At 55.3% G+C, this 24,375-nt stretch overlaps 1 protein-coding gene and 1 long non-coding RNA gene across 3 annotated transcripts; both read left to right on the forward strand.

Annotated features, from left to right (window-relative positions):
• The first annotated feature begins 285 nt into the window (after positions 1 to 285).
• MSI1 (musashi RNA binding protein 1) lies at positions 286 to 20,945 on the forward strand. Of its 2 annotated transcripts, XM_045534676.1 has the most exons (15): positions 286 to 377; positions 547 to 587; positions 1,149 to 1,230; positions 1,330 to 1,414; positions 4,342 to 4,383; positions 5,956 to 6,048; positions 9,562 to 9,610; positions 10,760 to 10,842; positions 11,409 to 11,526; positions 13,987 to 14,067; positions 15,281 to 15,337; positions 18,067 to 18,135; positions 18,805 to 18,992; positions 19,464 to 19,526; positions 20,764 to 20,945. In XM_045534676.1, exons 1-14 carry the CDS (start codon positions 319 to 321, stop codon positions 19,503 to 19,505), a joined length of 1,089 nt encoding a protein of 362 aa, XP_045390632.1. In that variant the 5' UTR covers positions 286 to 318; the 3' UTR covers positions 19,506 to 19,526; positions 20,764 to 20,945. The 2 variants fall into 2 exon arrangements, with proteins under 2 accessions (XP_045390632.1, XP_045390631.1); XM_045534675.1 differs by lacking the exons at positions 286 to 377; positions 547 to 587; positions 15,281 to 15,337 and having other exon boundaries at positions 1,162 to 1,230.
• On the forward strand, positions 20,946 to 22,448 carry LOC123625934. The gene is made up of 2 exons (XR_006730687.1): positions 20,946 to 21,717; positions 21,795 to 22,448. It is a non-coding gene; the product is annotated as an uncharacterized LOC123625934 (long non-coding RNA).
• The last annotated feature ends 1,927 nt before the right edge of the window (positions 22,449 to 24,375 follow it).

Below are 24,375 nucleotides of genomic sequence, written 5' to 3' on the forward strand. Positions count from 1 at the left end.
GGGATCCGGGGGTCTCTCTCGGCCCCGGGGACCCGGGAGCCCCGCAGGAGGGGGGTCCCGGCGCCGCCGCCTCCGCGGGCGCCCGGGCGCGCGGGCGAGCGCCGGGCTTTATGCGCGCAGGGCGGCGGGGGGAGGAGTCGGCAGGTCGGCCCCCGGCGGGCCCTCCCCTCGGCCGTCCCCGCCCGCCCGCCCGAGCGGGGTCGGGGGAGGGGGCAGCATGGCCTGTCCGTCCGGCCCCCTTCGCCGCGCTCCTCATCTGCCCCGCGCCGAGCGCCGCCGCCGCCGCCGCTCCGCTGCCCGCGCCGCCCGCGGCTCCCGATGGAGACTGACGCGCCCCAACCCGGCCTCGCCTCCCCGGACTCGCCGCACGACCCCTGGTACGGCCCGGCCCGGCCCGGCCCGGCCTGCCTGGCCCGCGCCCGCCCCGGCCCCGCCAACATGGCCGATCCGGGTCGGGCCGGGCCTCCCCGGGGCCCGGGCCCGCGCCCCCTGCGCCCTGGCGCCCGGCGCTCACGCGGGCCCTTTGTGTCTCTCCTCCTCCCGCAGCAAGATGTTCATCGGGGGACTCAGTTGGCAGACTACGCAGGGTGAGCGAGCCCGGGAGCGCCCGCCGGCCCGGCAGGGCACCCCGGACCCCCTGGCGCCCCGGACCCGGACACCCCAGCCCGGCCCTGCGCCCTGCTGACCCCGGGCGCCCTCGCGCTCTCTTTCGCGCCCCGCCCGGGGACCCCGAGAGCGCAGGGCGATCCGCGAACGCACACGGCCCAGCGGGTGGAGGGGAGCAGAGGAGGCTTCCAGGGGGCATCGGGGGGTGGGCTGGGCCCCCGGGACCGGCCGGCGGCAGCGCCAACTCCGCTCGCACCTGCGGCTCAAACTTTTGTGAGGCTGCTCCCGGAGCGGCGGGAACCCGGCCGGAGCCGTCCCCCCTCCAGCCCGGCTCGGCCCTCGGTTTCCCGGGGCCCGGGTGGGCGCTAGGAGGCTCCGCGGGAGCCGGGCGAGGGCGGGAGGGGGCGGCGGCAGTGGAGAGCGCGCGGGCAGCTTGGCGCGGGGGCGGCCGGGCCGCTCCGGGGTCACCGGGGGCAAAGGACGGGGGAGGGGGGAAGGGCGCGGGGGCCCGGGCTGGTCCGAAGGCGGGTGTGTGGTTACAGAAGGGCTGCGCGAGTACTTCGGCCAGTTCGGGGAGGTGAAGGAGTGTCTGGTGATGCGGGACCCCCTGACCAAAAGATCCAGGTGAGCCCCTCACCCCCTCCTCCTGCTCCCGGCTCGCCCCCCTCCACCCGCCACTCACTGCCTTGTAACCATCTGCCTCTCCCTCACTACCGCGCGCAGGGGTTTCGGCTTCGTCACTTTCATGGACCAGGCGGGGGTGGATAAAGTGCTGGCGCAATCGCGGCACGAGCTCGACTCCAAAACAGTGAGTGGCCCTCAGGGCTTCGGGGGTCCTTTGGGAGAGGGAGGCTGCCGGAGGAGAGGGTCAGGACTCTCCCCAGGGGACAGTTGGACTGGGTCCGTGAGGAAGGAGGAGGGAGCTTTCTGAGTAAGAGGGCTGCCATGCTCTGAAACTTTGTCACTAGAGTTGGGGGGAGAGGGAGGAGAAAAGCCCCAGGCCTGCGATGAGATGCTACGTGCCCCCTCCTCTATATGGGCCAGGGAGGAAGCCGCTGCCGCCCTCTTCCTATAAGTACTAATCTTGATGCCTCAGAGCAGAGCTTGGGGTGGGGCTAGGTCCCTCCCCTGGCCCAAATTGGGTGAGTCAGGGTTGCAGTGACCCACCCGGTGGCTTCTCTGAACTCTAACTAGTATTTGGCTCTGCGACACCCCCCTCCAACCCTTCATTCCAGACCAATGGCAAAGCATCACTGAATCCCCCTCCCTCCCTTCCTCCCTCCTCCCCCGACTTTTGGTCAATGAGCTCCTTGCTTTGTGTGGAAGACAGGGACCTGCTTTGCCCAGGAAGGGGATTTATGAGACGGGGCACAAGCTTGCCTGGAAACGAGGCTTCTTCAGACTAGATTTTAGGAGAAGCTGCTTGTTTGGCATTCAAACTCCTGGAACATTTTGCTTCTATCTCAGTGCTCCCCAGTGTCTTAAACCCTGCAGGGGGCGCTGGCCAAGGATTGGCTCAAGGGGAGAGGAAAAAGAGAAAGTCAGGGGTTACTTTGTGATGGGGATGTCTGTCTGCCAGGGGGCTGGGACGGCGTGCTCTCCTCTCTCCACACTCCCCCACTCTCCCCCAACCCTGGGCCTCCCTGCTTGGGTCAGTCACTGGCTCCTGTTTACCTGCAACAATAGCTGGTTGTGCCCAAGAATTTGTTAAATTACCGCCTGTCCCCAGCTCCTGTTATCTCTGCCCAGTGGCTTCCACTCCCGCTCGCAGTAATGAGCAAATGAGGCCAGGCCTCAACTTTGCCGGCTCTGAAAGGATCTTCTTGGAGCTGCCTGAGTGACCCAAGCTGGAAATGGAGAGACAGTGGCCTATTGTTTTTGGTGATTATCTGCCATCAAGCTGCCTGTTCTCCTACCATCCCCTGTCCTCAGAATGCACCGATGGCTTCTGCAGTGCTCAGGAAGCTGAGATTTAGGGGCTGGGGCTGGGGGGCGGAGGAGTGGGAGATGGATAAGAGGAAAGAGAAGGAAGGAGGAAGGAGGGTGAGATGAATATCCTTAGGAGATGGAGACCGAGACTCGCAAGGGCAAGGGCTTTGTCTGTGTTTGGCGTCCCCCGGCCTTGGCAAGGGGGTGGGAGGAGGTTTACTGTGGGGAGTCTATTTTGGGTTCTAACTTTCACCTTTTATTTACTCATTGGGTTTTATTTATGTTGCCAGCTGTGAGTCAGAGTGGAGGTGGGGCGTGTCAGGGATTGGGTGTCCGTGGGGCTGTGGGTACGTGGCTTGGGTACCGTCTCCCCGTCAGGGTCTGGGCAGGGGACTGTGTGTGGTGTGTTGGTGACTGGGAAGGCTGCTTCTGGGAGAAATAGTAGGATGAAAACGTCCATAGAGGTATGGAATCAAAACTTGAGACGGGGTAAGTGGGCCACTGTGATTTTCTGTGCGGCCTAGTGGGACTTCACAGGAGAGGAGGCGTTGCCCTAGCACTGGTTTTGGAGGTTCCATTTCTGTGGACAGATTCCAGCTGCGGAGCTTCTAGGAAGCTGATCTCTGGTCTGTGCCATCCAGGCAGGGAGAAGCCAGAGCCAGTTGCCTAGAACGAGGCTGAGTTTTGAACAGAAGGAACTTTGGGAAAAGACAGATCTTCCCTGCGATTGGCTGGTGAACTAATGAATGATGTCCACCCATGTGGGTGGCAAGAAACTCTGGCATGACCCAGCCTCATAGGCCCTGTATGGATCACAGTGTGGCAAGCCCTGTCTTTTGCTGTTTGTCACTATGGCTACAGTACCCAGGAGCACCCAGGTGCATCTTGATTTATCCCTCTGGTTGTTCACAGCCAAGGGCAAAGGTGGCCTGCCGGTAATAGCACCTTTGTTTGTGCGAGGAAGGACAGTTCACAAAGGGCCGCTTTCACCCACGTTATCTCATTTGATTCCCCACAGTCAGTTGCTCCTGGGAAAAGCAGGTGTGATTGTCCCCAGTTTGCAGATGGGGGAACTGAGGCTCAGGGGGTTCAAGTGAATTCCCAAGATCACAGGCTTGGCAAGAGGCCCAAAGTTTCTAAGTTCAAGTCCCATGACCTTTCACGTCACCAAAGACCACGCTCTGTGGCATTATCAGGGAGCTATTTGCTCGGAGCCTCAGGAGGGCTGTTAGATGTTGATAGTACTGGGGAAACAGAACTGAGCCTACTCTTGGTGATTATGAACTCTCCTCTTGTGGCCTTTTGCAGGGAAAGAGGATTTCCATTCACATTCATTTCTGTTATTCCAAAGCCAAATTGCTGCCTTATCTAGACAGGTATCTGTGTGAAGTCAGCTGAGCAAGGAAGGCCCTCCACTCACCTGATACTTGGAGGAATAAGACCTGGCTTACTTTTGTTGTTGTTGTTCTTGCTGTGAAGTAGACAGCATCATAATCTGCAGATCACCCTTTGAGGTGTGTGTTATTTGTCCATTTTGTAAGTGAACTTGACCCTGAGGCTCAGAGAGCTGAAATAACTCATCGATGGTCTCACAGCTGGGAAGCGGTATAAACAGGATTTGAACCCAGCACTTTGGTTTTATGGCCTAAATGCTCAACGACTATACTTTCCTGCCAGAGGCTGTTGTGGTTTCTGTCACCTTTGTGTCCTGGGACAAGAGAGGTCCTGGGGGGGGCTGAAGGCTGTGTGGTCATCCGTCTGAAGTGTGATAACCAAGACCCCTTCTACCTTTCCCTTCTCTTCCAGATTGACCCCAAGGTGGCCTTTCCTCGGCGAGCACAGCCTAAGGTAGGTGTGTTTGTGTCTGGGAAGAGCTCGAATACCACAGGCAACTCTGGGCAGTGATTTTCCCAGCATACCCTGCTATGGAAGATGCTTCTAGAACCTCTGGAGCATTTCTGGAATAGGCTGGGGTGGGAGGAGGGGATTCTTGATGTCCTTGCTCTGTGGCCTGAAGACATTGTGCATCTTTCCATCTGAGCTCTGGGGTGGACTGGAGAGGGCCTGCATGTGGCGGGAGAAAGGGGGTCCCTCAGGATTCACTGTCCTGTATTTGAAGCCAGTACTGTTTGGAACCTGAGTCTAATTCCAGCCTCATAGATCACAGCCTTGGTGCCCCGGGCCTCAGGGGTCAAACACAGGACACACTTAGCCCTTGAGGCTGAGCTAGGATTCAGGCTAGGGAGCTACTTCAGATGCCCTGGTCATCCTCCTACCCCTGCAGAGGGAGAGAGGACCACAGAGGCTGTCGCCTGTTGTCCTTCAGCTTAGGTTTCTCTGGCTGATTTTCTCTCAAATGCTCTCTTACCCTGGTGTTCTGGTGAGTTTTCTTGGGGAGAGGGGCAGGATGCACAAAAAATGGATTTTTGAGCACTTGGCCAATGTAGTACTCAAAACTTTTGGTGCAGGACAGGGGCCTAAGATTCTATTCCAGGCCACAGGGCAACTAGCCAGGTCTTAAATTTTAAGTGATTGGATATAGGGGACAGGAGGGAAGACTGATTCCAGTACTGGGGGTCAGGACCCCTGAGATTGCTGACTTATCAAGTGTCCTAGGACAAAGTCCCTCTCTAGGTCATCTCGGTTTTCCCCTATGCAAGGGGGTTGGTAGGAACTAGAGTGCTTTAAGATTCTGAGCCAGTGAATTCCATCAAGGCCCCCAGCTCCTGCCAGGGCAAAGGGAGAAGAACAGTTTTAGGAGACAGGAAAGGGGCATCTCTGGAAGGGGTCCAGCAAAGGCCTGAAAACAATTATGGAGCAGGTATTCGAAGGAAGCCGCACCAGGGAGCACATGGTCGGAATTGGGTTAATTCCATTAAGCAGTTTGGTGACAGAAGGTGCTTTAGTGTTAGGATGGGGCTGGGAATTGCCACGGATTAGCCATGCGCTCCTGGGGTAATTAGGACCATGTGTTCTTCCTAAAACAGGGCTGGGGCCATGGGGCTGCCAGAGGTTGGGTTGGGAGGAGGTCGATGAGGAAAATGTCGGCGTTGAGTTCAGGGAGACCCTGTGATGGCCCTTGGCATCTCCCAGGAGTGCTGGTGGGGTCTTCGAGTTAGGCTGTGGGGCTGGGGCACTGGCCCACCCCCTTCCCTGTGGTGGTCCTTAGGGAATGCATTTTCTGGACATAGTCCCCGGGGAGGGAAGCTCAAGCCAGCCAGGGGATGGGGTGCACAGCTGCCCATGACAGGCCTAGAGGCGGGGGTCCAAGGGGGGAGCTTGTGGGGGGGTGGTTCTTCCAAGAGGCTGGGGCCACAGAGAGCTTGTCAGCTGGCATCCTGGCAGGGGGGCCTGAGCCCCTGCTGGTGGCGGTAGGCCACAGGACTCAGATGCCCACTTTCTCATTCCCTCCCCTAACAGATGGTGACTCGAACGAAGAAGATCTTTGTGGGGGGCCTGTCGGTGAACACCACGGTGGAGGATGTGAAGCAGTATTTTGAGCAGTTTGGGAAGGTGGGTCTAAACTGAGGGTGCTTGCTGGGGCTGTGAACACCCTGTGGAACATGTTGGTAGCAAGCGGGGTCCAACCAGGTCATTCCAATTCCTGCAAGAGGTGAAAGGGGGACTGGGTCTTTCTGTGGGGGAGGCCAGGCCCGTCCACCTTTCAGGCTCCTGGCCCGTTTATGGGCCTCAGACTCTGACATCCCCAGGGAGAGGAAGCCACACAGTAGCTATCCCTGTTGTTGCTTTTCCCCTGTATTTTTCTCTGACTTATCTTCATGCTCCCAAGGGAGGCTGCGCTCCCGCAGCCAGTTCAATCTAGTCGCCCCTTGGCCTCCTGGGAGTTTGCACCTGTCCAGGCCACTGGCGGGCGGTTGCACCTTCCCCCACCCTTCCTGGTGAGGATGATAAGGAGGCAATAAATGTGATCCCCAACTGCACTCAGCACCCTGCTTGCACAGGTGGGGAGCTTGGGGCAGGAGCTGGGGGGCAGCTGACCCCCTAGACATTGGGGGGAGCAGGAGAGGGCACCCCCAATCCCTGATCAGGCCCAGAGGACTGGCTCTCAGCTCTGAGGTGCGTGGAGCTTTAATTTCTGGGGCTATGAAGAGGTAGGTGTGGCGACATCAGACAATAGGGTGTCCTCTGAAAGGTGAGCAGTATGAACGTCAAGGTCCCATGGGGGAGAGGGCAGAGAGAGGCCCAGGTTTGAAGTCTGGGGGCGGAGGGCTGCTGCTTTGCTTGGGGCGGGGGTCCCTGGTCTTTCTTCTCTTAGGTGAGACAAGCTGGAGGCTGGGTCTCTCCTTTCCCATCCGGGCAGACCCAGGGGGACGTGGCTTGGGAAATGGGCTTGGGAGCCGGGGGGCTGGCTGGTTGGGGGGTCCCCTGGCCCGCGGACGCTGGCGGTGTCGGGGCCAGAGGCCCCGGCTCAAGGCCCCACCGTGGGGACCGGGGTGCAGGACGGAGGGCAGGTCGGGCGGGCCTGGGCCCCAGAGGGAAGGGCGCTCCTGGGAAGCAGCAGGCCCGGCTCGGCTCCGGCGGGGTGTCTTTGTGTCTGAGCGCCGAGCATTAGAGCTCGCACTAATCTGATCCAGCAGCTGTGATTGGAGGCCGCCTGCCCCCGGGGCCGGCGTTGCCATGGCAACCGGGCCCCAGGAGAAGCCGTCAGCGGCCGCGTCTTTTGTTCGGGCCTAAATCGGCGTTGGCATGTGAAACCGGCCCGGGGAGGCCAGGGGGAGCCGGAGAATAGGCTGCCAGGGAGCGAGGGGGACAGCCGGGAATGCCAAGGGCCCCGCGGCGGGGGGCCCCCCGCCCGGATCGAGGGGCCGCCGCCGAGGGGGGAACAATGGTCAGCCGCCATGGCTGCCACTCAGGCTTAGCGGCCGCCGAACTTGGCGGCTCCCACTGGTCAGCAGGCCTCGGCCGCCTCCCCTCCCCCCGCCTGATCCCCCCTGCCCTTGGGTTCCCATGGAGACCAAAGCCTATTAAGGACACTGGGCCGGGAGCCTCCCTCCCCTCAGCCGGCCCCAGGAGGGGACACCGATGGGGGTACCCTGGACCCCCAGCCATTTGCCTTGCCCCCTGCCCTGGCCTCAACCCCACTGCCCCGCTAGGGGTCTGGGCAGCCAAGGCCCAGTGGCTTCAAGGGTGGAGGGGCCAAGGATGATGGACTAGCAACGTTGGGTGGAGGAGGGCGGGAGGGTGGATTTGGGCTGAATCGGTTTGTAGGTCAGGCAGGAGCCCAGGGCTGTAGGATTAGCAAGAAGGGTGTGGTTGGTTCTTCCACTCATTCATTCATTCATTCAAAAAATAATGATTGAGCACAAGTCAAGGTGCTCCATAGGACGGTGATCATGGTCCTGACTGACAGAGAGAGATGCTGTCCTCTTGGAACCTTCCAGCCAGTAATGCCGGGCTGCTCTCTCTCTAGCCTTGCCACTCTCCATCACGTGACTGTGGGCAAGTCCCTCCCTAATAAAGATAATAATAATGGCCATTATTTATTAAGCATTTATCGTATCCCAGGTACTGAGTAAAGAGTGTTACACGCACTATCTCATTTAACTCCTTGCTATGAAATAGACACTATTATCCCTATTTCACAGATGAGGAACCAAAGTCATAGAGAAATAAAGCCACTTGCCCAAGGTTACCCAACCAGCAAAAGCAGGACCCAGGGTTCCAACTCAAGGCTGTCTTTCTCAAAGCCTGTGCTGTGATCACAACCATTCTTTCTGGGTTTCTGTTTTCCACTGGTTCAGGGAGGGGTGAGGAAGATGTGCTGAACCCCAAGTGTCTGTCCAGTTTGGACCATCCAGATGATTTGAGATTGGGACTCAGTGTGGGTCCCCATGGGGGGCTGCAGTGACCCCGGGGCAGGAAGCTCCTTGGGGATTCTTCAGGGACCTGGCTGCCTCCTGGCTCAGTGGGGTCCTGGTTCTCCCCAGGGGGAGTCAGAGGCCTGCTATAGCTTGATGCCTAAGGAGAGCTGGAGGACCACCCTAGTTCAGGGTCTGCCCTTCCCACTTGAATGAGGCAGGGGAGGCCCCTTATAAGGCAAACAGAGGGGAGGAGAGTGGGGAAGAGGCTGTGAGGGAAGTTTTCCTTTATCCTTTGGATGCCTGGCCATTTGGGGGAGGGTCAGGGGCCAGCAGGGAGTGGGGGCGGATTGGGGTGTGTATCAGAGGCAGCCCCTGATTTACACCAGGGGTGAATCAGACCTTAGCTAAGAGGGCAGGGAGGAAGCACCAGATGCAGGCAGAGGAAAGGAGGTAGGATTTGGGAGAGAAGCTAAGGCCTTTAGCTGTTGTGTGTCTAAGGGGATGTCTTGAGGGAGCAGCAAGAAGAGGAGACTGGGGTCCAGGAGAGGGTGGGTAATGAGGATGCTCCCCCTCCCTCAGTTCCTTTCTCCTCCCCCAGCCAGTGGGAGGCAAACAGCCCAGGCACTGAACTCTGCTTGCTTTAATTACAGCCTCTAGCAAAAGGAAACCTCAATTAGAGGAAAAGATCTGTACCAGGAGAGGGGAGTCCAGTCTGGCTGCTGTCCGCCTGGCATTTTGCAAAAAAGGGAAGAGGCCTTTGCTTCCCCATCTCCTAATCTTCCTCCCATATTTCCTTCCCTAGCTCCCACTCTGTGCTTTCTCCTCCCCTGCTTGGTCTAGGTCTTGCTGTGTGACCTTGGGCAGGTGACTTCACCTCTCTGAGCCCATTTCCTTATCTATGCAATGGGGGATTTTACCATGCAGGGAATGTTGGGAGGATGATGGGGCAAAATGCCAGGCACATATTTGGCATATTTGCAGCTTAATAAAGGCAGGCTAGTCCATTGAGAACCTGGTGGTTGCCTAGTGGGTGCTGTGGTGTCCAGTGGGGTTGCAGAGGGAAAGTTGTCCCCTGCACAGGGAGCACGTACAGGATAAAGCCTAGAGCAGACAAGAGGGGGGCAGGTTGTGGGAGCCCCTGTCCCTGGGTTGTATTGGAGGCCCCTGGTGTCTGGAGGGTCCTCCATGGCAGACTGTGTTTCAGGTGGACGATGCCATGCTGATGTTCGACAAAACCACCAACCGGCACCGAGGTGAGTGTGGCCCCCTCCCCCTTCCCAGGCTGGGCCCTGTGGTCAGCCAAGGGGCTTCAGGTCACAGCTGCCCTTTCATCTTGCCTCCTGACATCCTATCGCTGAGGATCAGCATCCTCTCCCAGGCCTGGCCTTACAGAAGGCTTTTGTCCCGCCGTTTCCTGTGCTAGAAACTTGCCCAATTGCAGACACCCGAGAGGAGCAGGGTAGTAACCCTCTCCCACCACCCCACCACCAGCCGAGCCTTCCACCCCTGCCCCTGGCTGGTGTCTGCCTCTGCCGGGGCTTGCCTTGTCCCTGGTAACCAGAGCTGAGGCCAGGCCGCCCCAGGGTCAGGCTGACTCTGTAGCCCCAGGCAGTCTGCTCCTACCCAGCCCCACCCCCACCCCGTTGCCCCTGAACCTGGGAGCATCTGGGCCACCCTGCATGCGCTGCCTGGTTGTTTTTTTCCCAAGGGCTTTACCTTCTGAGAAATCATTTTCCAGCCCCTGGGGCACACCCAGGAGGAGGCAGGGTGATTTCTCCAGTTGCCTCAGGGCTTTGGGTCTTTTGGTCTGTTTGGGGCATGGGGTATGCGCTGTTTGTGTGAGCCTGTGTGAGTGTGAGTTTGTCTGTCTGTGTCTGAATATTCGTGTGCATCTGGTATGTCAGGGTAATCGCACGTGTAGAGCACCGGTGAGTGTCTGTGTGATATGTGGGTACCTAGGGGTCTGTATGGTATATTTTGTGTGTGCCCACATGTCATGGGCATGTCATGTGTCCACATGTCTGTGTGCATTTGTGTGTTTGGGCATGTACACCTTTGTGTAAGTTTCAGTGAGTGTGTATTCTTTCTCCTCTGTTTGGAAAACATCTGGGGAAGAGAAAAAGCACGTTAAATGTATTCTCGTTGCAGCCCTGCCACTTTCTAACTTGCTGTGTGACCTTGGGCAAATGAGTTCACTGCGCTGAGCTTGTTTTTCTCACCTGTAATTTGGGACTTGAAACCTTGTCTCAGCTGGTAGCTGAGCGGCTCTTAGGCTGTGGGCAGAGCCTTTCATTAACTCTCAGACGCTCTCCAGAGAGAGAGGGGTGGGGATATGGGGTTGGGTTTTGACCGTGACCTGGCTCTGGTTCTGACCCTGCCTTTGCCCCTTGTCCAACCTCTAGGGTTTGGGTTTGTCACATTTGAGAGCGAGGACATCGTGGAGAAAGTGTGTGAAATCCACTTCCATGAAATCAACAACAAAATGGTGAGCCAGGGTTGGAAGGGATAGAGGCGCAGGAAAGCCTGGGGCTCCATAAGCATTCAGTGAACTATTATATGCAAAGCCATTTACACAGTGCCTAGCACATAGTGAGCACTTTATAATGATAACTATGAAATTAATAATAAAGAGGTGGCGAGGCGCGGTGGCTCATGCCTGTAATCCTAGCACTCTGGGAGGCCGAGGCGGGCGGATTATTTGAGCTCAGGAGTTCGAGATCAGCCTACCAAGAGCGAGACCCTGTCTCTACTAAAAACATAGAAAGAAATTAGCTGGACAACTAAAAATATATATAGAAAAAATTAGCCGGGCATGGTGGCGCATGCCTGTAGTCCCAGCTACTCAGGAGGCTGAGGCAGTAGGATTGCTTGAGCCCAGGAGTTTGAGGTTGCTGTGAGCTAGGCTGACGCCACGGCACTCACTCTAGCCCGGGCAACAGAGCGAGACTCTGTCTCAAAAAAAAAAAACCTTAAAAAAAAATAATAAAGCGGTGCCAGGGAACAGGAGGGACAGTGACCCTAGGAAGGACTGACCACTAGGTCTCGTTGCAGGTGGAATGTAAGAAAGCGCAGCCAAAGGAGGTGATGTCACCGACCGGGTCAGCCCGAGGAAGGTCTCGAGTCATGCCCTACGGAATGGACGCCTTCATGTTGGGCATCGGCATGCTGGGTATGTGCTAGGCCTGCACCTGCAGCTTCTCTCCGCCCGGGACCACTCCCAGGACTGGCAGGGGCTGCGTGGGTGTTGCTTCTCTGTGGCCTGCCCTCCTGTCTGAGTCACTGGGCTGGAGTGGGAACTGGGGAGCTGTCGGGTCTGGCAGTGCTACCCGAGGTGGGCTGGTTTGCTTGGGGGGCTACTGCCCTCTCGTGGTAGCCAGAGGAATGGTCCAACTGCTCCGTATGAATTGGCCCTTCTGTCAGTCTGTCCATCCCTCCATCCGTCCATTCATCCAGCCAGTAAATAGTTACTGAGCAACTGTATATGCCAGGCACTGTGCTGGGAATTACAACAATGATTTTCCTTGGAACTTTGTGGGCTGGCAGGGAAGACTAATAAATAAAAAGGTAAATAGATTTTAGATGCAAAAATGTAGGGTGCCAAGGGAGCGTGAGCATGGAGAACTTGCCCAAGACTTAGAGAAGCCGGAAAAAAAGTTGCATTTAAGTTAAGTCCGTGGGTTGAATAGGAGCCAGTTATGGGAGGGCTGGAGAAAAGGGAAGGGGGAAAGTGTTGCAGGCAGAGGGAATAGTATTTGCAAAGGCCCGAAGGCAAAAATAAGGCTGTCTCTTCTTATTCAGTCAACTGACATTTACTAAGCAGCTTCTGGGAGGCAGGACCTGCCTGCGAGGGCTCCCCTTCAAGTGGGAGACAGGAGTAAATGGGCACTGTCACCACAAAGTGATCGGAGGCTGTGGGAGGCCCATGGAGACACTTAAACCCTCCTGGAGGCTGGGGAGACTTCCTGGAGGAGGTGAGGGCTGTGATGGGCCTTGGAAGTTGAGCAGGAGTCAGCTGTGCTCTGGGTCCAGGACTGAGCTCAGCCCCCTGGATGCTCCCCATCTCCCTAGAGGGATCAGATGTGGACACAGAAAGAGAACAGGACAAGGAGGTCTTTATGCCAGGCACAGCGGAGGTGCTTTGGGAATTCAGAGGAGGGGGCATGGCGTGGGCTCGAAGGCCAGGATTGGGATCACAGAAAAGGTCGGGGAGGGGAGCCTCCTCCAAATGGGGCGCAGTCTTCCTTGAAGTTTTTTTTTTTCTTTATCTTTTTATTTGGAAGCAATTCCAAACTCCCAGAGGAGTTGCAAAAATAAAATAGTACAGAGAACATCCATATACCCTTTTGTCAGATTCACCTGTTGTTAACATTTTACCCCATTTACTTTAACATGTTAAAGCTCTCTATGTGTATATTTGCGTGTGTGTACATGTATGTATGTACACAGGTATATGTGTGATTTTTCCCTGATCATTTGAGGGTTAGTTACGTGCATCATGGCCCTTTATTCTTAAATACTGTAGTATGTATTTCCTAAGATTAGCGGTATTCTTTAACGTAACCACAGTTTAGTTATCAACTTCATACATTTATATTGATACTATATTTTTATCTATTCTACTTTCTATTTTCCAATATTATCCATTGATCCAGCAATGCTCTTTATAGCATGTTTTTGCCCTCCCAGAACGAGATCCAGGTTAGAATCAGGTATTGCATTTAGTTGTCCTGTCTCTTTTGCCTCGTTTGATCTAGAACATTGAGGAAGGTTTTTTTTGAGGTGATTCATGAGCTGGTTTCACCACCATTTAAAGGGTGAAAAAAAAAAAGAGAAAAAGAAAGAAATCCTCTAACAAATAGAGAGATTGGTGGTTAAGATGCTTGGAGCCAGTGAGATCTGAATTTGAATCTGAACTGCATTGTTATTTCTAATTACATGATTTTTTTTCTTTGGGAAGGCAGAAGGCACTTAAATCGTGAGAGATCAGTTCAGAGCATGAACAGAAGTGCTAAGAAAGGGAAAAACCAGGGTGACGTGATAGAGATTGTAGCTGATGGGAAGTCAGACTCCCATGGGAAGACGTCTTGGAGTCTTGCACAATGAGAGGGACTCAGGCATGCAACCGTTCTAGGTGGTGGCAACCGTTCTAGGTGGTGGCAACCGCAGGTGCAAAGGCCCTGAGGTGGGAATGAGCTTAGCAAAGTTGAAAAACAGCAAGGAAGCCAGTGTGACCGGAGCAGAGGGAGGCAGGGACAGAGTGCAGGAGTTGAGGACAGGAGTGAGCAGGAGCCACGCACAAAGGGGAAGGGTTCGGTAAGGGGTTTGGATTGTTCTCAGCCAATAAGCATCACCTTGTCTGACACTCACTTATAGTGTCAGCTTCCTTGTCTGTAAAATGGGGCTCCTAACAGTACCTACCTCTTAGAGTGCTTGTGAGGTTTAATGAAATAATAAAGTGTGCAGTGTGCTCAGCACAGGGCTTGGCATGTGGAATGGATTTGGAAGGTACGACTGACGACTGTTCGTGATACAAGATGGCGCAGGGGAAATGAGTGGCTCAGATCTTTCCCCGCTGAGCAGGGTCTGAGCTGTGGGCAGGACATCTGACAATGCCCCCTTGCCCCATCAGGCTACCCGGGTTTCCAAGCCACGACCTACGCCAGCCGGAGTTATACAGGCCTCGCCCCTGGCTACACCTACCAGTTCCCCGGTAAGTCCTGCTTGGTGTCCCTCTGCTGCCAGCATGTCCCCAGTTCCCGGGCAGTCTGACTCCTCAGGGTGGTATCTGGGGGTGCATGGCTGGGGGTCTGCCTGCTGGAGGATTGGAAGGAAGGGCATGTCTGAGGAAGGAGGGCCTCTCCCCACCCACCCCCTCCTCAACCCCTCCCCAGAAGCTGGGGCCAGGAGCTCCCAGCGCGGCCCTGCATGGCCCTGTTCTCTCCCAGGCTGTTCTCTGCCTGCCTCTTCCTGCCTTTCTCTCCACCCCACCCATCTCCAGGGTTGCCACTTCCACCAAAGAGGGCCTCGGGCTTGTCGGGGGGCCTCCCTGAGGGCCTCTGTTGGCCGTGTCTTCCTGGACACACTGATAATGACCAGGTGCTATGCCAGCCAAGGTGTCACACTGAGACCTTAAATGCTTAAAACAATTGAAAAGCATTATAATCACTGCCCTCATTTGTAATTCAACATAAAAGTAACACTAGAGCTTAAAATAAGCATTAGGAAGCCCAGCGAAGTTCTGGACTTTCCCACCATGACTACTCAACGTTGTTTTCTTTGAAATATCAGCCACGAAACTTTTGCAAGGCTTTTTATTTATTTACTTATTTGTGGTCTTATTTATTTGGAGTGCCCCTAAGCACTTGCATCTTCTGTCCCTGGGGCTATTCAGCTTGGAATCCTTCCTATACATTATATTATTTAATCTTCCCAATAATCTCATGGGGAAGCGACGATTACCCCCCAACAGGCTCAGAGGGGGAACGGGACTTGCTAAGATGACTCAGGTAGGAAGTGGTGGAGTTGGGACCCAAACCTGAGCCTGACCTATTCTAGGGCCATTGCTTTTCATCAAGCAGCCTCCCCATCGAAAAAGAAGCGGAGGATTCCGGGAGATGTTTTTGGTGCAATCCTAAGCCTTTCAAGAAAACACCCAGAACTGTAGGTTTAGCACTGCCCCGTGCCCAGGGTATAGGTGGCAACTCTACCCTCTCTCTCTTTCTGTCTCTCTGTCTCTCCCTCTGTGTCTGTCTCCTTCCCTTCCCCTGCCTACTGGGAATCATGCTGTCCCAATCCCCAGCTCTTGCGTCCTGTGCATGGCCTGTCCCCTCACCCAGTGTCCCTGTGGGTGCATTTGTCCTCCCTGGGCCATGCCTGAGGGGCCTCCCCTGCTTATTCCTAAGCTGTTTTACGTTTCATTTTAGAATTCCGTGTAGAGCGGACCCCTCTCCCGAGCGCCCCAGTCCTCCCCGAGCTTACAGGTCAGTTGCTCGGATTTCATACACCTCGCAGGCCACACGGGGAGAAGGAGAAGGGGCCCAGGGACCTCCCTGGGGAAAGCTAGCGGGACCCTTTTTTCCTGCCCGCCAGCCCTCGGTGCGGGGGCACGGCAGACTGTGCCTGGGCACTGGCCAGTCTGGGTAGCTACATGGCCCTTAAGGGTGGGGCACAGGGCCAAGCCAAGCAGATGGAGGCAGAGTCACTCATTCATCCATTTGGCAAATATTTATCTAGCACCTCCCGTGCGCCAGGCACCGTGGCGGCGCTGGGATGCAGCGGTGAACGAGCCAGGGTCTCAAACTCATGGCCGAGCGGGCCGGGTGGGGACTCCCGCAGACCGGAGCGGGCATGCCTGCACTCGGTGCCAGCCGGCTCCTGCCAGGAGGAGATGCAGACTCGGTACTCTCAGGTCTCGTTTTGCCAGAGAAGCCAGAAACCCAGCTTTGCTTTCGTAGGACATTTTTGATTATTTTTAAATATCAGCACCAAAGTCTACATTTTTACAACACCGTGGGTCAGATGAAACCTATCTGAGAGCTGGATCCAGCCCAGGGCTGCCCACTGGCGACTTCTGGGCAAGTGGGTGCTTGGTCCGTGGGGGCCGTGTCTCTGGCTGGGGGCTCCACGTGGGCCAGTGGGAGCAGCCGGGGGGCTGCGAGCATGTGGGGTGCACTGCGAGGGCTTTCTCTGTCCAACCTGCTTCTCCCTCACCTGCCCCCCGACTCTCCCCCCACCTGGCTGTGTGTGGAGGATGTGAGCATGGACGCTGCCTTAGACGAGATCTTCCTTCCAAGGGGTGCTCAGGGTTCCCCCAAAATGGGGGGATGCGAAGATAAATGGGGCAAAGGAAGGGGAGGGAAGAGAACCACAGAGATGGAGGTGACAGGCTCTTCCCTGAGCAGATGGAGACTTTGACCAGCAATCGCAGGGTTAGGGTCCTGGAAGGGGGTCCTTGTTCCTCATTTAAGGAACAACTGAAATTGCTGGGGACCTACTGTGTGTGGGACACTGTCAGGCCCTGGGGCCAGAGCGGGGACAAGACAGAGGCAGGCGCTGCTCCCACGGAGCTTACTGTCTAGAGAGGAAGACAAATACTTACTATACCAACAAGGCATTCTTTACGGCGCAGCTGCTGTGAATTTGCTCGGAGGAAATGCTTAAATGGACCCAAAACCAGACCTCAGAGCCCAGCCCTGGCCTTAAAAAACTTGGGGGAAGAAATGTCCCCTTTACAGAGATCTTGGCAGGGGCAGCAGTGGGTTCAAGGCTTGGCAGTTCTTGGATGTCTGGGGTCTGAACTTTTCTCTTGCCTTGACGAAAAGGAAATGGGTTTTTTTTTTTTTTTTTTTCATGCGTTCAGTAAATGTTTATCCCGACAGGCGCCGTTTCAGGCACTGAGGGTATAACAGTGAATGAGACAGACGAGGTCTCTGCCTTCCTGGAGCTGATATCTTAAGGAGGGTGACAGTCATATACAAGTAAACAAACAAGTAAATCAGATATTTTCAGAGGAAAACAAAGCAGAGAGGTGTGCTACGGCGATAGGGTTGGGGGCAGGGGGCTGCCTTAGCGCGGGTGGTCAGGGAAGGCTTCTTAGAGGAGGTGATGTCTGGGTGGGAAAGAACCAACTGTGTGAAGATCTCAGGAAAGACTCCTCAGAGTGCAGGAATCACGCAGTCCTGGATCTGAATCCTTGCCAAGAATGTTCCGGGGCCTTGCCTGGGGTCCCTAGCTCCAGGTCTAGTTCCAGTTCAGGGCCAGGGTCACCACAACAGCCTCAAGGGGCACCTCTTAGGATGGGAGACCCTCGCTCCTCGCAGGGGCATGGCAAGGCCACGGCTGAGCAGTAGGGGGTGCTCACATCTCAGCCCTGGGGCCCCAGGCTCAAGCCCCACCCGGTTATTTAAGCAGAGGTCCCTTCTGCTCCTTCAGCGGAAGGTTATTAAACACCTGCTGTGTACAAGGCGAGGCACTAGGCACTGGAGGTGAGGGCAGACAGCAAACAAGGGGGTAGCAAGGTGCCTGTGCCTACAGGAGGCCTGACGGAAGGGGGCGAGGGGACCTGGTGGAGCGAGAGGTTGCTTCTGGCAGGTGCTGGGAGGCCCGCCCGGAGGGGTGCTCTCGGAGGAGGGGTGAGGGACGCAGGGCGGGCAGCGGAGGCGCCACAAAGCCATGGCCTCCACTGGGGCCCAGCCTCAGTCTCACCCCACAGGGGGCTCTGGTGCCTGAATTGCACCAGCGTCCTCCCACCTTGAGGCGGCAGGCCCTGCTTGCTGTCCCCCGTGAGAGCCAGCCACAGCCACCTGGCGCTGGGAAGAGAGATGTCACCTCCTGAGCATCTCTGGCCTCGGTGGCCCCTGTTCTGCCAAAGGGACCCCGGAAAAGGGGGCAGCTTCTAGCCACACACACAGCAGCTGGGTTGGCTCCCTGCCCCCACCCTCTGTGGGTTTGGGGTTGTCCAAGTGTGTCCCTTGAGTCCAGGGGAGAAACTGAGGCTGAGCTGCTTACTGCCTTCTACCCTTTTCCATCCATTCCACGGGGCAGGACACAGATGGCAGTTCAAGGCAGCTCTTTCTGCCTGGACCCTGGGGCCGCACCGACCCGTTTGTGGTGGGTCCGGCTGGAGAGGCTCTGCCTAGAAGGTAGGGGCCTCCTGCACCCACCTCCTCGCCCCGCCGCCACCCTGACGTGCCCGTCCCTTTCCTTTCAGCCATTCCTCTCACTGCTTACGGACCGATGGCGGCGGCGGCGGCGGCAGCAGCTGTGGTTCGAGGGACAGGTGAGGCCTTCTGGGGTGCAGAAAGTGAGGGATGGGGGTGCAGGGGGCAGAGAAACCCAGAGGGGAGGGGAGGTGGCCACCACCCCCCCTTTGCAGAGGGACTCCTTTACTCGTTCACTCAGCAAGGATTAACTGGTCGCCTACTGTGTGCTGGGCATCTGCCTCCCCGGGACGGAGACTGAAGGGGTCTCTGCCCTCCAGAGCCTACAGGCTGGTGGGGCTTCGGGAATTAAAAAGGCCATAGTACTGGGCTGATGCCCTCGAGCTCCCAGTGGGGGCTTTAGGGGAGGCCAGGGGACACACCCAGGAGGAAGGGGCTCTTTACTCTGGATTTGAAGGCCGAGAAGAGGAAAGTGTTTCTGGCTGAGGGAATAGTGTGTGCAAAGGCTTGGAGGCCAGTGAGTGGGGGAGAGTGCAGGAGTGGGGCGTGGGGAGCCGGAGGTGGCAAGAGCTGGGTGCCAGGAAGACAGTGGGCATTTCAGTGGTCAGGCAAGGAACGGTGGGGGTCTGGGCTAGGATGGCAGGGGGCATGGACTTAGAGAGATCTCCAGGAGCTGGACCCTGCTGGGACATGGGGGTCAAGGTCAGGGTGGGTGGACAGGTACGAGGGGGTGCCGCGGGGCAGCAGTGGGTGCCAGGGCTATCACTATCTTCTTTCTGGGTTGCCAGGCTCTCACCCCTGGACGATGGCTCCCCCTCCAGGTTCGACTCCCAGCCGCACAGGGGGCTTCCTGGGGACCACCAGCCCTGGCCCCATGGCCGAGCTCTATGGGGCGGCCAACCAGGACTCAGGGGTCAGCAGTTACATCAGCGCCGCCAGTCCCGCCCCCAGCACCGGCTTCGGCCACAGTCTTGGGGTGAGTGGCTGGGCCTGGTGGCCTCCATCTCACACCCCTACCTTGGAAGACCCCAATGTTGGGGGAGGAGAGGCCTTGTCTGTCTTCCAGGGAAAAAGGAGGGCGAGGGAGGATGGATGGGGAAGGAGTCCCTGGGGGGAACAGTGGGGGTCGTCATTCATTCAGTTGGCACCTTGTCACCCCCTCTGTATGCCAGGCACTAGTGGGCTCTAGGGTTGTGCAAATGAGCCACATACCATCTGTGCCTGAATGGAGGTTAGATTCCAGCTTGGGGTGCCCTGGTTTTACCAGGATACTGGTTATGTGCAGATTCCCAGACCCTACCCTGGAGAATCTTCTAGCAGTGGGGGCGATTTGGGCGGGCAGAGAGGGGTCTGTGCCTCACCTGAGGTTTCCCATGGAGCGAGAAGGAGCCCCTGGGCTTTCCCTGCTTTCCCCAGGAATCTAGGAGTCAAATCCCTTTCTTTTCAGGGCCCCTTGATTGCCACAGCCTTCACCAATGGGTACCACTGAAGCAGGGGACAGTGGCAAGAGGTGAGGAGGTGGGGAGGGGCGGGAGTGGAGGTGGCATTCGGGGAGCGGGGGTCCTGGGCTGTCCAGTCTGGGACACAGACCCCAGCCCTGCCCTCGGGAACCCACAGTCCTCGGAGAACACAGACCTTTATACCAGCAGTGGTCAATAAACGTATGAAAAGCCGCTCAACCTGTGACATTTTAAAATATAAATCAAAACAGCAGTAAGGCCTCAAATTCTACCTATCAGGTTGGCAAAGAATTTTTAAGACTGATAATGCCCGGCACTGGTGTAGGTATAGGGGAGACAGTGGGTGGGTACACGGGCTCAGGGTTTCCAAGGGACAGTCTGGTAACATTTGTCCAGATTTCAAACACTTATGCCCTTTGACCCAACAGTTCCACTTCTAGGCATTATTGTTTAAAATTGCAAATAACTGAAATGCGCATGGAAAGGAGCGTGGTTAAATAAATTTAGAGCATATGCATACGATGGACTGTTACACAGCTATTAAAACAGGATGCTGGCTGGGTGCTGTGGCTCACGCCTATAATCCTAGCACTTTGGGAGGCTGAGGCGGGAGGATCACTTGAGGCCAGGAGTTCAAAACCAGCCTGAGCACGAGCGAGACCCCATCTCTATGAAAAATTAGAAAAATTAGCCAAGTGTGGTGGTGCACACCTGTAGTCCCAGAAATTTGGGAAGCCAAGGCAGGAGGATCGCTTGAGCCTGGGAGATTGAGGTTGCAGTGAGCTATGATGACACCACTGCGACACCTTGTCTGGATAAAACAAAAACAGGATACCGTTGCCACATGGGACCGTGTCACAGTCATCACAGTGTGTGCCCAAGTGGTGAGGGACTGTACGAACCTGTGACCTGTGACGTTGTGTTCACTCATTCATTCAAATGTTTATTGAGCCCTATTCCAGGGAAGGGAGGGTGAACAAGACACACAAGGCAATCTCTGGTTCTACAGATGAAAATCAAGTGAACAAATGACATCATTCCAGATGGTGTGGGAGGGGGGCTGTTTTAGATTAGGGGTTCAAAGAAGGTATCTGAGAAAGGGGACATCTTCTATATAAAATACATAAACCCAGCCGTTCAAAATCTAGGGAAAGAGCCGTCCCAACAGGGATCAGAACGTGCGAAGGCTGTGAACACAGCTCTTCTGGGAGGGCACTGGGGAAGGATGTGTGTGTTCTGGGGTACCCGCCCCAGAAAGGCCCCCCTAACCTCCCGCTGTGTTCCCAGCGCCCCGCCTGCAGCTGACTGAGGACCACGAGTGAGCCAGCGAGGGGGCGGGACACCTCAGCCGCAGCCGCCGCCCCCTGCCCCCGCAGCGACTCAGACTGCTACTGCCTGCCCCCCACGACGTCTGGCTCCCCTACTAACCTCCCCCCCTTCCGCCCGTGCCCTGTGCCCCCTGCCCCCTGTCCCGGCCCGCTTTTATTTATTTTGGATTAGCCGGTTGCCACCCACCCACCCTCTGCCCTGTCCCCTCGGTCCGCGCCCCCTCCCTGCCGCGCCCCCATAGGACTGTTTTGTATTTGTGCATAGCTAGAGCCAGGGCGGAGGGGGCTGCTCTAGGCCGTGGCCCTAACCGTTGTTTTTTTATTCTGATTTTCCCCTCTTTTATTCTTTTCCTCTTTTTTTTTTTTTTTTAAGAAATCCGTTTTTAAACTATTTCTAGGTTTGTGAATGTGAAGCCCCAGGCCGCAGGGGGCAAGGGGCCAGGCGCCCCCCACCAGCTGAGAACAAAGTGTCTATGTGGGTGTGGGCCGGCCGCCTCCCTCCAGCCCCGGACAGGAGGGCAGGGCTGCGGGCAGGCCAGGCCGAGCCCTGGAACCATCCCGTCCTGTATCATATGTAAATACTGTGAGGTGAAGCCCCCAGCCCTCTCTGAGATCCCCGGGGGTGAGGGTCTCCCCCCTCCCCGGTTTCTGTCCCCTTAGACACCGTTACTGTAAGCTTGCAGGCCTCCGCTGTGGCCGCGGCAGGCCCACTCTCTCAGGCCCTGGGGGGCCTGTTCACCCCGAAAGCCTGGTGTGGGGCCAAGGGGCACAGGAAGAGCAGGGCTTGCCCGGAGCCACAGCTGGAAAGGAATTAACTCTCCAAAGGTCTCCCCGCCCCTGGCCTCCGCTGGGCCTCCACGGTTTCTGCTCTGAGCCCCGCCCTGCCGTGAGTGGGCACCCGGGGGGCACTTTGGTAAGGGGCAGACCCCAGGGGAAAGCAAAGGGCTTCTCAGGGAACCCCCACATTCTCTCACTGAAGTTTCCCACCAGGATGGTCTCATGGCCAGAGCCCCGCTCAAAGAAGAAACAGAGGCTCAGAGTGTAAATCTTCACGAACAGTGGCTGGCCTGGCAGGGCTGAGGCCCCCACCGTTGTCACCCCCCTTCTCTGCGTCCCTCTCCCCCCCGGGTCTGAGGCTGAGGGCCTGAGCTCCCTTCCCCATCAGAGCCCCCACCCCTGAGACCCCCCCTTTGGAGAGTTAATTGTCTGTGTGAGGTGCTTTACCTTTTAGCCCTGAGAACACAAAGCAATAATCTTTGTTACTGAGATGCGCGGCTGTTCGTGTTTTTGGGTTTTTTTTTGTTTGTTTTTGTTTTTGTTAATGTTTCCTAATAAAAGAGAAGCTGCATTTTATTGGTTTTTATTTTTAATTTTCTACACGTTTGAGCTGAGTTCTGAGAGACTTGGCTACCCTCTTCCCCCAGGTCCCTGAGCCTCCCACCCCTCCTGGCCCCTCCTTGGGCTCAGGACCCTGGAATTCCGTTTTCTGATTTGTTTGGGGAATTTTTTTTATTTTAAAGATGTTACATGGTGTTTCGAAGCCAGCAAGTTACCGCTCTCCGGTGTCTCTTCTCTCCACATCTGTAACTTCTTTTTCCAGGTTTTATTTTCAGTTTTAAATTCCTAATAAATTATTTGAAAACGGTGCTGGGCTGGTGAGTGTCTTGTGTCTGTGTGTTCAGGCCGCGGTACCCTGGGGGAAATACCTCATTTTCCTGCTTGTAGGGGCAGCAGGAAACTCCGTCCTCCATCCACTTAGGGTCCTGGCTGGATCCAAGAATTAAGTTGACATAAGCTACATTCACAGGAGAAAAGCATACACATTTATTTATATATCTATTTTTAGAGACAGGGTCTCACTCTGTCACCCAGGCTGGAGTGCAGCAGTGGCACGATCATAGCCCACTCTGACCTTGAACTCCTGGCCTCAAGCGATCCTCCCGCCTCAGCCTCCCAAAGTGCTGGGATTACAGGCGTGAGCCACCACGCCCGGCCCCTAGAAAAGCATAGGAGTGTATTTAATACGCGTTTTACGTGGCACAGGAACCTTCATAAAGAAAGAAATGAAAACCCAAAGAAGCAGTCAGAGCCAGTTACTTATATATAATGAGATGGACAGAGAATAGTAAGTTGTGAAAAAAAACTAAATTACGTGGAGAAGCTTAAAAGATAAGAGTTATTTTAACAAGGTCTGCACAGAATTATCTTGGTCTTGACTTCCCGTCCTTGACGATAAGGCTGTTGCTTCTCCCGGTGCAGGGAGGGCGTCTTTGACAGGGGAATTTCAGCTGCTTTTAAGACACAGCACGAAGGTCAGAGTGATCCTGTTCCTGCTGTTTTTCAAGTGCCTTTAACTTAAATAGTCAATATGTCAGAGTGGTATATTTTTAAATCCTTCGCTGCCCTTGCCCTCTCCTGTTTTACTTCTGGAACGTTCTTGACTTCCCCGCTTGATATAGCTTTTATCTCCAACTTCCCCACCGTTCTCAGAGCTTAGCATTGACAATAAGATACCACTTCACACCCATTAGGAAGGCTATTATATATATATAGATATATACATATATATGTATGTATTTTAAAACCTAAAGAATGGAAAATAACCAACGTTGAGGATGTGGAAAAATTGAAACTCTTGTGCGTTCCTGGTGGGAATGTAAAATGGTGGTGTAGCTGCTGTGGAAGACATTGTGGCAGTTCCTCAAAAACCTAAACAAAGAATTACCATGTGATCCAGCAAATTCCACCCCCAGGTGGTGTATGGCCAAAGGAATTGAAAGCAGGGATTTGAACAGGTATCTGTACATGAGTGTTCATAGCAGCAGTATTCGTAATAGCCAAAAGGTAGAAACGACCTAAAAGTCCATCAATGGATAAAAGGATAAATAAAATGTGGTATGTCCATACAATGGAATGTTATTCAGCCTTAAAAAGGAAGGAAATCCTGTCACATGCTACAACATGGATGAACCTTGAGGACATTGGGTTACATGAAATAAACCTGTGGATGAAATACTATATGATTCCACTTACTTGAGGTACCTAGCATAGTCAAATTCCCAGAAACAGAAAATAGAATGGTGGTTACCAAGAGCTGGGGAAGGAAAAATAGAGTTGTTTAGTGGGTACAGAGTTTCAGATTTGCAAGATGAAAAGTTCAACAATGCTGCCAGGTGCCGTGGCTCATGCCTGTAATCCTAGCACTTTGGAAGGCCAAGGCCAGAGGATTGCTTGAGGTCTGGAGTTCGAGACCAGCCTGAGTAAGAGCAAGACCCTGCCTCTACAAAAAAATAGAAAAATTAGCCGGGCATGGTGACACACACCTGTAGTCCCAGCTACTCAGGAGGCCGAGGCAAGAGGATTGCTTGAGCCCAGGAAACTCCACACCACTGCACTCCAGCCAGACCAACAAATCGAGACTCTGTCTCTAAAAAAAATTTCAAAATCCTCATAAGCTTGAAATGCATATAGAAATGCATTACTTGATATGTATGATTTGCTTTAAAATATTTAATAAAAAAAGAAATCTGGGCCAGGCGCAGTGGCTCACGCCTGTAATCCTAGCACTCTG

The sequence above is a fragment of the Lemur catta genome, chromosome 21, assembly GCF_020740605.2.
Source record: "Lemur catta isolate mLemCat1 chromosome 21, mLemCat1.pri, whole genome shotgun sequence".
In the NCBI taxonomy this organism is placed as follows: domain Eukaryota; kingdom Metazoa; phylum Chordata; class Mammalia; order Primates; family Lemuridae; genus Lemur; species Lemur catta.

Coding starts and splice junctions, on each gene's coding strand:
- MSI1 (XM_045534676.1), top strand. CDS start 319: ATGGAGACTGACGCGCCCCAACCCGGCCTCGCCTCCCCGGACTCGCCG. Junction 1,415..4,341: donor ACGAGCTCGACTCCAAAACA/GTGAGTGGCCCT, acceptor CTTCTCTTCCAG/ATTGACCCCAAGGTGGCCTT. Junction 10,843..11,408: donor ATGAAATCAACAACAAAATG/GTGAGCCAGGGT, acceptor GTCTCGTTGCAG/GTGGAATGTAAGAAAGCGCA.